Genomic DNA, 11,319 nt, shown 5'->3' with positions numbered 1-11,319 from the left:
AACCACAGTGGGAAGCCTACCCACAGTCAGATAATTCATTTGCAGAAAGTATGTGATACAAGGAGGGGCCTACACATGTAGGAAGGCACATTGCGTAGAGCGTACTGCTCATTACAAAAGAGTCTCAATGACTACAGCGAGGTTATAACCACGTCAATATAATTGAACAACAATCCAGAAGAATGAACTGCTAATGATAGCATCTACCATGCCTGATTACAATCCTAGTTAAGCTCAATTCTAGAGGCCTTTGACCTCTTACATAAACTCAATTCAATCTTCAATGATCGACCAACTCCTCTGCCTAAGTGATATTACATTAATCACACATTACATTCCATTGCTACAATCTACAATGAGATCTTACATCAATATATACAAACCCTAAGGCCGAAACCAATTAGGTCGACCACCTAGAAGATATTACAGTAAGATCGTTACATACATCCATATTACAATGATATGCCATGTCAGCTTTAGACCAAAACAACATTAACCAATCCATAAATCATCCCGATAATGTGTAGGGAACACGTTATATGATACCAGTCCATAACCTGGATAGTTACTGGACCTAATTTTGGTCCACCACACCAAAGCGATGTTTCTAGTCAGTTGAGGCATGAACAAAGTCACGTTCAATATCCTGAATTCCATCTAGAAGCCGCACCAACACCAATTATGCATCTTGTCAAAGATTCTCAGGAAAAGATCTACCGGTAAAACCTTAAACCCTTACCAGTATAGGCAAACTAGAATGTATGATAGCATCCGATCATCAAGTCAATACCAACTGACCAAAACATACTCTAGAAGCATGTAACACATCAAACCAAACATATTCCATTGATCCAAACATGTAGGTAGTATCCAACTGATAGTCCCTTCTGCCAGTAACCCCAGTTCTTGTATCGGTAACATTAGTTCTCTATGGGTAACCAAAAATCTATCCATCGGTAACCAATCATAACAAGTAGTGTTGACATCAATGACAAAACTTCAATGCAACACATAATCAGTTCCTTCGTATTGCCATCAAAATCATGGTGTTATTTGTGTTATTAATATGGTGTTGTTTCATGCTTTAATTTTTTATTATTAGATCTGATTTATGTTTGAAGTTACAGTAAGTTTTGTACAAATTGATTCAACTCCCCTCTCAATTTTTTGCATTGTTGCCAACAATTGTTGCACCACTCGCTATTTATGTGTCCTTATGGTTGGGGACCGGCCATGGACACAACCACTTGATTTAGAGGGCCTCCCCTTCCATTGCCAAAAATCTTTTGCCACTAGCCACTTGGTCTTAGACTGCTCATTTTCTTGTTGATGAAGGGTTCCCATCTGGTGGAAGGATGCTACCCTAGTCCATTTGATAGTTTGTACTTTGGAGGAACTCTTTGTGGCTTGGGTGAAGGTTCTCCTGTTGCTCAGCCTGATTTGCAGTCTGACCCTACGACCCCTTGTGCCTAGATGCTACTAGTATCTCTCCTAATGTAGCTTTGGTCCTTGCTTCTGTGACCCCCTTGCAACCTATGGAGATCCCTACTAGTCAGCCTTTTGTTGATTCCTTTCTGAATAATTTATAGTCCGTGGACCCTAATGAATCCATTTCTTGGATTGTTGTTCGTCGATGATGGAAGGGGAAATCCTCTCTCCCACAACCCCCTCCCCCCCCCGCACTTCTTCCCATAATTTTGGGCTAGATGTCTTTGTACCCCCCTGAGTGGGGTTGAGTTTGTATTGCTTCTATAGGCTTTCTTCGCCCACCTGATTAGTTTGAATTTTTGTTTTTTTGGATAGTCCTAGACAATGTAAAGGGTCAATGCCCTAGTTAACACTTTTCTTTTAATAAAAAACAATAGATAATTTAATGTAATTTAATGATTTTACTAAGGCAATTAACAAAATCACATGGTCAACCCAACTAGCATACTACTTAACTAAAAGTAGTGAAGCTAAAAGAACTACGCAAGATATATGCACATATGTGTATGTGTATGTATGTATGCCCAAAATTGCCCCTTTGCTCCCATTGATCAACCAAAGTAAAGCCAATTTTGATACTAAATATAGAAAATTATACTATAATGTAATTTTAAAAAGACTATATGACAAAGTTAATATAAAAAAATGTTCCATTAATTAAAATGCACATAATAGGATCTTTTTTTGAAAAATTCTTTAAAACACACTCAAACAAATGACATTACCCTTCACAATATAAGAGAGAATTTGACTATGTTGTAAGGATATTTTTAGTTACTCACTTCCTAGAGTTAATTTGGCATTATAGATCTATCTTCTAGAACAACTTTCTTCATCTCGTTTTCAATACTTTTTTTTCAAATAAAAACCAACAAGATGATTTACTATAAAATTATATTAAAAACTTAGTAGACAATCCAATTCAACTCTATTTAATTTGTTTATATGTAATCATATATATATATATAAAGTGTCAGCATTCAATAAAATACCAATTATAAAGTAGTCATTACATTAAAAGATGCCCTAAAGAAAAATAACATGAGATGTATACACTCTACCTAAGCCCATCCTCATCATGAAAAAATTGTCGATATTCAATCTATGCAGGGGAAAGGACCCATATTCAATCTATATAGGGGAAAGGACCCAGTAGTTAAGCATGTACCAATTGTTGTGAGGTTTTTTGATATCTTTTGTTCCAAAAATTGAACAAATAAAACCTATTGTTTGAAACAAAAAATATCAATTTTTGTTAGGAAATGTACCGATAGTTGTTAAGAAATATACTAATATTGTAAAAATTAATCAATCAGGTGATGCCATATCAGCTGCACAACTATTGGGGTCTCTTTTGCACGTGTATTGGTCTCACTTTTTTTGGGAGTTGTTTTGGACACCTTGGCAAAAAGCATGCTGATGTGGCATCATATTTGATGATGTGGCCTTGAAACCTTAGTTATAAGCAGGGGACTTGCCTATTAAGCTGCTGTAAAAAAAATTGGAGTGATTTGAAATTTCCAAGTAAGATTTTGAGAAGTGCAAAGTTAAGGTGCACAACTACTGAATCCTTTCTCCTAATGTTTTCATAAATGAGTGTAAACTTCCATTTGGCCCTTGGATTCTGCTCCGTACGTAATATCTTAAAGGATTCTGCTCCGCAAATCTTCTTCCAACACGTGGGCTTTATTCCAACCAGACATAGATTGATCAGCTTGCTTTAAAAAGGATTTACGTTTGGGCTTCATTATCAGCAGAGATGGAGAAAAGAAATAGAGAATCCTGTGCGGCCTGTAGACGGAATCGCAAAAAATGTTCAGAGGATTGTGTTTTCGCTCCTCATTTTCCTAGCGATGATCCAGACAAGTTTGCAATCGTGCAGAAAGTCTTTGGAACAAACTACATTCTCAAACTACTTCAAGTAATTTGCAACTTGCTCTTCAAACTATATTAGCGTTTTAAAGAATATAGTTTTGTATTGATTTCTTTGTGTATTTTTGTTTAGGGTTTAGAATCTGAGGTAAGAGAAGGTGCAGTAAACAATATGGTGTACGAAGCGAATGTTAGAGAGAAGGACCCCATCAATGGAACTGCGGGTATAGTCCATGAACAGAAGGAGAAAATAGGGAAGCTGGAATCTCAGTTGGCAGCCAAGAGTGAAGAGCTCGTGAATATGCGTTCTCAATATGATGATCTTTTATCCATCCTGCGCACTGGATCTCACGTTGAAGAAAATGTATATCTCACTGATATATATACATCACAACCAATTGAAGAAGAAATTATGTATGACGAAGTGGATCCATTACTCTTGTGGGAGCTGCCTTAAGATTTATCAGAATAGAAGTGTTTTTTAATGAAATAATGAATAGTTTCCTTCTATGTATCTATCCAAGTTTCCCTTTTACTATATGCAGGTTTTGCTTCTTCTTTACATTCAATCATTCTAATCTTCTTCGCTTTTAAGGCCTTCATTTTGGGTATGAATGCACTGTATGATACATTCTTTTCTATGCGATAGATTCCAAAAAAGGGAACTTGCTTGTTTAGTGTTGGATAAATTCCTTGACAATTGTGCGAAAGATCCTACAATTCTTACTGATATTCTTATGAAAGATTGCTAAATGACGTTCCCGGAGATTTGTTGTAACGATGTTATTAACCAAATCTTAATAATTTTATTGATACGAAAGAAGACATTATGATCTTATTAGAGCCTGCTAGCAACATTTATGCACTCGTGGCTTTAGATCTAAAGTTCTTTAATAAGGCTTTTGTCTCTTTTGTTACTAGTTCCTATTAAGATAGGATGTTATTGTATTCAGTTTTATTTTTTAATTAGTTTAATCAATTAGTGTAAAAGAATTAAATTTTTAATAAAAATTTTATAGTTTGTATTTAATTTTTATTTTAAATGATTAACATCTATCTTTTTTTTTCTTTTTTAACTGGTTATAATAAGCAGAAAATTGAATTTTTCCAAAAAACTTTTCTTTGAGAAATTCTTTTAAAAAATCTCAAAAAATGATATTACCATTTACAATGTAAGAGAGAAATTGACTATGTTGTAAGGATATTTTCAACTCACTTCCTATAGTTCATTTGGAATTATAGATCTATCCTCCAATAACCTTCTTGATGTCATTTTAAATATTTTTTTGCACAATAATAAACCAGCCAAAAATTTACTATAAAATTATATTATGGCACTTTTCTAAGATGGCAATCCCATTCAACTTTAATACCAAGAGACATTACAATCTCTATACAATTCATACAATTATAAATTCAACTTGTCTATATGTAATCATATTTTATTTTAAGAATAAGTGTCAACATTCTACTAGTTAGGAAATAAAAGTATAATTTACAAAAAATGATGGGTGAATACAAGATAACATTCCAAAAGTTATACAAATTTAAATTCAAAATATGGAATAAGCAAAATCACCAAAATGATTAATATGACAAAAATTTTCTTCTTATGCTCTCTATCATCCTCATGATGAATCAGGAAAACATTGATGTAAAATTTTTCGCACAATCCAATCCAGAAACATACACCATCAATAAAACAATATTGTTTTAAGCCAAGATAATGAATATCTAACACCTTCGTGAATTTCACTGTCATGAATAAAACATGGCTTACAAAGTAAGCATTATATTGAAAGGCACTCTAAAGAAAAATCACATGGCACTGTACAACATACCCAGGCTTATCCTCATAGTACGCAAAAATGTTGATAATTCAGTGTAATTTTCCTTTCGGCCCTTCGATTATGCTCTGTACGTAATATCTTAGAAGTTTTGAATCTCCTTCACTAAACAACAACAATTTGATACCGAAGTCAAAACTTGTAGGCTCCACAAAATTTATTACAACCAGAGATAGATTGATCAGCTTGCTTTATAAAATACTTACATTTGGGTTTTAGTACCACATGTGGGCTGTATTACAATCAGAGATAGATTGATCAGCTTGCTTTATAAAATATTGACATTTTACTGCGACTCACATATTTATGTTCATATTTCTTTAGGGTGAAGCAAGTGTTAGAGTGAAGTATAGCCCACGAAGAAAGGGAGAATGAAGGGAAGCTGGAATCCCAGTTGGCGGTCGAGAATGAAGAGCTCTTGAATCCTCACTATGAGAATCTGGTGTTCCTCCTGCGCAATGGATCCTCTCATGTTGAAGAAGATGTATATCTCACCGATATATATGAAAGGTTTTCTTCTCTTTTACCTTCAATCAGTCTAGTCTTCTTCGCTTTCAAGGCATTTATTTTGGCTATTATGAATGCAAAGTATTATGCCTTCTTTTCTATGTGATAGATTCCCTAATGGCTATATAGCTTTCTTGAGAAAATGTTCCAACCTTTTTTTGTTATTTTCTAACTAAAATATTAATTGGTAGGTTGTAATTATCTTTAGCTGTCATGAAAGTTGCTAAATACAATTGTGACAACTTGAAAGATGTTATTTAATTGTCAAACCAATAAAAACATAAAAAGGGGAAAGATAAATGAAAACTTGTCAAGAGAAGAAAGATCTTTCAAAAGACAGATAAAACTACAAGTTGAAAGAGGACGCTTTTTGTTCTTTTTTGTGATTTGTGCCTAAGTTGTTTTCCCTTTCTATAACTCTATTAATGTAACTGATAACTTTGTACATGTAAGCTATGGCACCATAGGATGGGCCATATTGGTGAAAAGGATCTTAAAACCTTCATAACTAAAAAGACAGTTGATGGTTTGTCTGGTTACTCTGCTGATTTTGATTTTTGCGAACATTTTGTGTATGGTAATCAACATAGAGTATCTTTTAAATTTTGAAGTACTAGAGTTGACCAAGTTTTGGAGGTAATTCATAGTGATGTTTTTGGTCCAGTGGATGTACCATCTATTGATTGTCTCACTACTATGTTTCCTTTATTGATGATTATACCAGATATTCATGGGTTTACTTTTTGAAAGAAAAATCTATTTTTTTTCTATATCTAAATAATTCAAAACACTTGTTGAGAAACAAAGAGATAAAAAAGTAAAGGTTTTAAGAATAAATAATGTTGGTGAAATTTTCTCTAAGGTTTTTTATGACTATTGTAAGCATGCAAGAATTATTAGGCAAAAAAAAATTCCATATACCCCACAACAAAATAGAGTAGTAGAGAGGATAAATGAGACTTTAATGGATAGAGCTAGAAGCATGTTGAGTAGTGGAAATCTTGAACAATGTTTTTGGGCTGAAGCAGTCCACACTACTTCTTATCTAATTAATAGATAACCTACTTCTACTCTTGTCGATTAAACTCCCTGTGAGGTATAGATAGGTAAATGATCACCAGTTTCTCATTTTAGAGTTTTTGGCAGTGAGGCATATGTTCATGTTCTGAAAGAAAAATGTTCTAAGATTGATTTCAAAGGTCGCAATTGTGTTTTTGTGGGTTATGGCAAAAACATTAAGGATTATGAGATTTGGGACCCTATAGAAAGTAAAATGGTATATTCTAAGTATTTAATTTTCAGAGAGCAAAAGGAATTCAAAAATGATGAACAACCTCAAGTGAAGCCTAACAAAATAGTGTATTTTGATCTTAAGGTTGAACTGCAAAAAGATACATAGGTAGAACAACCTCATGAAGATGCACATGTAGAACAATTTGATGAACATGAAGGTCAAGAAGAAGGATTAGAAGAATATCCTGAAGATGAACAACTATAGAATCTTGTCACACAATAAAGGAGATACACTAGACAACACAAGCCCATCGATAGGTATGGATATAATCCATCTAATTTTCATTATGTTTTTACTTTATCTTGTATTGACATCGAGCGTAGATTTGTGAAAGAAGCCTTACCTTTAGGTGAGAATGAGTCTTGGATAGAGTCAATGAAAGATTAAATAAAGGTTGCAAAAATTTAACACATGGGATCTCATTCAGATGCCTAAGGGGATAAAATCCACTAGATGCAAATGGGTATTTACAAAGAAATTTAGAGAAAATAGTATGTTGGAATGGTACAAGACTCGATTAGTGAAAAAAAAATTATTCACAGGTAGAGGGCTTGGATCCTGGTGATATTTTTTCTCCTGTAGCTAAACTATCCTCCATTAGGTTTCTTTTATCTATTGATGCTACTTTTGATTTAGAAGTATAGCACATGGATATTAAAACAACTTTCTTACATGGTGATCTTGATGAGAAAATATTTATGAAATACCTTTTGATAATTTTATTGTGAAGGGACATGAACACTTCATTTGTAGGTTAAAGAGATCTTTCTATGTATTGAAGTAGTCATCAAGAAAGTGGTATTAGAAATTTGATAATTTTGCATTGAATCATTACTTTGTTAGGAGTGAAGAAGACCACTATGTTTATTTCAAATTAATTAATGATTGATTACGAATCTTTGTCCTTTATGTTGATGATATGTTTTTATTGAAAATGATTAGGGAACTTAAGAGTCAATTATTCAGTACATTTAATATAAAAGATTTAGGGGATGAAAAATATATATTTTGTATGAAAATAAATAGGGAATGGATTAACAAATAATTATGGTTAACTAAGTAAAAAGAAGTATATTAACACTATTTTACAGTTTTTTGCTATGCATGATTGTAAACCAGTTATTATTCCCTTTCTAGTTGGAACTAGGCTATCTCTAGAACAATGTCCTAAAATAGATGATGAACTTGAAGGGATGTGTAAAGTTCTATATGCAAGTCTTGTAGGCATCCTTATGTATGCTATGGTCTGTACAAGACCAAATATTTCCCAAGCAATGGAAGTTCTTAGTAGATTTATGGAAAAACTTGGTAAAGAACATTGGAGTTATGTGAAAAGGGGTTTTAGATATTTACGTGGAACTTCTAATAATTGCATTTGTTATCATGGATCTAATGATATATGTAGAATTATTTATTTGTAGGTCTTTGTTGATTCAAATTTTGCTCATGATATAGATTCTAGAAGATCCACAAGTGACTATGTTTTTACTTTTTTTGGAGAAGCAATTAGTTGGATGAGAAAAAGACAACCTATAGTTGCATTGTCCACTACAGAAGAAGAGTACATGGATGCAATGCATGCTTGTAAAGAGGCAATGTGGTTAGAGAGATTGTGTTTAGGTATTAACTTCTAGTGTAAACAAGTAAGAATCAGATGTGATAGTCAAAGTGCCATCTATTTGGCTAAAAATCCAATGCATGATACCCACACAAAGCTCATAGATGTTCAGTATCACTTTGCTTAGGAAATTGTTGAGGGTGGTAGAGTCATGTTATAGAAAGTAAACACTTTACAGAATGTTGCAGATTCTCTTACCAAACCAATGAGAATAGAAAAATTTAGCTGGTATAGATAGGTCATGGGTCTCACCTCTTCTAAATATTGTTTTGTTTAGTTCCCTTTATGCTTTTTGTAAGGTATTTGAAAAGTGGGAGAATGTTTTGAAAATTTATCAATCTTGTTGTTGCTATTTTTGAATTAAATTACTAATTGGCAAATTGTAATAATCTTTCAGTTGTCATGAAAGTTGCTAAATGCAATTGTGACAACTTGTAAGATGTTTTTTAATTTTCAAAATAGTAAAAGCATGAAAAAGGGAAAAGATAAATGAAAGCTTGCTAAAATAAGGAATATCTTTCAAAAGACAGATAGAAACATAAGTTGAAAGAGGAAGTTTTCTATTTTTTTGTGATCTGTGTTTAATTGGTTTTTGAAACCACTTTTATTTATGGTTTGTCTCAGGCCTATTTATTTAGTACTTGATTTGAAAGGAACATATGTTATTCATAGGTTGTTGTAGCAAAGAAGCTATTGGGACCTCCAAAACTTGGCTAAATTTTGAGGGCCCATGTAAAAAATTTGTTATGCACTCAGAAAAAGCAACTACTGAATCTTGCCCAAGTAGCTCACTTTGGAGAGCTCCATTTTGAAGCGCGATGATTATCGTGTAAAATGCCTTTGGGGATGTATTCATATACTATAAATAAGAATATTAATAAAGTTGCATCCTCCTATGATCAGATTTGATGCATTTTTGAAGCACTTGATTTAAGGGGTCAACAAAGGTTCACTATGTACACACTTTCAGAAAAGTCTGAGTAGCCTACTTTGGAGGCTTGCATTTTGCACGAAATTCATTGTCATGAAAATATGCCTCTTCCCCAGTATTCCCTAAATATTTGTGTACCCCTAAGTCCGATTGCAGACTCTCATGACCTCATTTGATATGTTTCCCAAGCCCAAATCGTTTGCAATTTGTTATGTTTTGCAAATTGTATAGTGAAATGTTTTTCAAAGGAGCTCATGTTGAGCATTTATATTTCACACCCAAATAATTATTTCAGCTAGTTCTTATTTATAAATGATTCCTTGTAGTTAAATGAGCTTGTATGCAAGTTTCTAGACTCTCATGATGTCATTTCCTATTTTTTCAAGATGGATTTGAAACAGGGTTTCAAGAGGGTTTTGATAGGCTCTAGTGCAGAAATGGCTAAGTTGTCATCTTTGATGATTAAATCTAGTACTCCAGGAAGCGTCATGCAAATCCTCTTTGCAGCATGGTTCTCAATATATGAGACTACATGCTTACCAAGTGCCATGGTCTCATGTGCCCATTTGAGCAGTTTTTGAAGATGGTTTTTAGAGGCTTAGAGCTTGTTTCGACACTTTGCAAAAGGTTGAAAAATCAGACTTTCAGTGATTAAATCATGCATATTATTGATCTAGATGAATTTTTAAATGGTTTCAAATCAATTTTAAGGTTCAATGGTCTGTAAACGAATTTGTTTTAAGTCGGACCCACAAGGGACCCAACTTGCCTCATCAAGTATTAGTTGTATTTGTAGGATCAATATTAATTCTTTTTTATTATTAAAATAAAACTTATGATTTAAATGGTGATTCATATATGTGGAGTATAGATATATGAGGTGATTGCAAGTTAAAAAATCCATGCTTATCACCCACATTAGTCAGGTAAATTACTATTTAATAATGTTTCAAAGACATTATTAAATATATATTTTTGAACAAGGTTACACCTCAACATGTGGGACCCTTCAATCTAAAACATGGTAAAGGAGCATTTTCTCGACACTCAATGAAATTAAATCTCAACCTTACCAAGTGGTCGAGTTAAATAATATGAAGGTTGATTCCAAGTTATCACTTGGAACTTGGTGAGAATGGAAAAGGGCTTTGACAAGTTCCGAGTGAATGATATTTGTGCCCTAATATTCTAAGATGTTGCTTCTAGGTTATGATTTGTCATTCTCTATGGAATGTTCATGGTGACATTCTCTATGGAAGAGAGCTTGGATAAACACCAAAGTTTAAATAAGGCCTATGAATTGTTTGATGCAAATGCCTCTAAGAAGTGTGATCTCATTAGAAGCCATGATTGTGTAGACCCATTGTTCATGTCAACTCTAGAGTAGGGAATTTGGAACAATTCATTGGCTTCCATAAGGTATTATGGAATTGTTTCAAAATATCGTGACTACAACATATGCACGAATTATATCTATTGAAGAGGCTTTTGTAACCTTCAAAGAAAGTGTGGATTGGTAGGTTCAAAGAAAAATCTGATGCAGCTATGATCCAGTGGGTCCTCAATGAGAACAAATCAAGTCATCCAGTAAGAGTAACACAACGGGAGCAACCATAAAAAATAGATAAATTACAAAATCAGATCATATTATCATTCGGTAATCATCGTATTCATCACAAAACATCTTGTACGCAACCGGTTACATGCAGGCTAACATTCCAAGATACAATCGATTTGAAACTCTCAGAGTCATCTAGATCTC

General features: G+C 33.4%; 1 protein-coding gene across 1 annotated transcript; it reads left to right on the top strand.

Annotated features, from left to right (window-relative positions):
* The first annotated feature begins 3,247 nt into the window (after positions 1 to 3,247).
* Positions 3,248 to 3,817, top strand: LOC131064703 (LOB domain-containing protein 24-like). The gene is made up of 2 exons (XM_059210713.1): positions 3,248 to 3,409; positions 3,494 to 3,817. The coding sequence occupies exons 1-2, from the start codon at positions 3,248 to 3,250 to the stop codon at positions 3,815 to 3,817; spliced, it is 486 nt and encodes a 161-aa protein (XP_059066696.1).
* The last annotated feature ends 7,502 nt before the right edge of the window (positions 3,818 to 11,319 follow it).

This window comes from Cryptomeria japonica, chromosome 8 (assembly GCF_030272615.1).
Source record: "Cryptomeria japonica chromosome 8, Sugi_1.0, whole genome shotgun sequence".
NCBI lineage: Eukaryota > Viridiplantae > Streptophyta > Pinopsida > Cupressales > Cupressaceae > Cryptomeria > Cryptomeria japonica.
Note: the sequence above shows the minus strand (reverse complement) of the source record. Positions and strands in the feature narration are given on the sequence as shown.

Bases quoted from the DNA above. Each gene is read 5' to 3' on its own strand.
- LOC131064703 (XM_059210713.1), top strand. From the start codon at position 3,248: ATGGAGAAAAGAAATAGAGAATCCTGTGCGGCCTGTAGACGGAATCGC. The intron at 3,410-3,493 runs GTAATTTGCAAC...ATTTTTGTTTAG, and splicing joins ACATTCTCAAACTACTTCAA to GGTTTAGAATCTGAGGTAAG.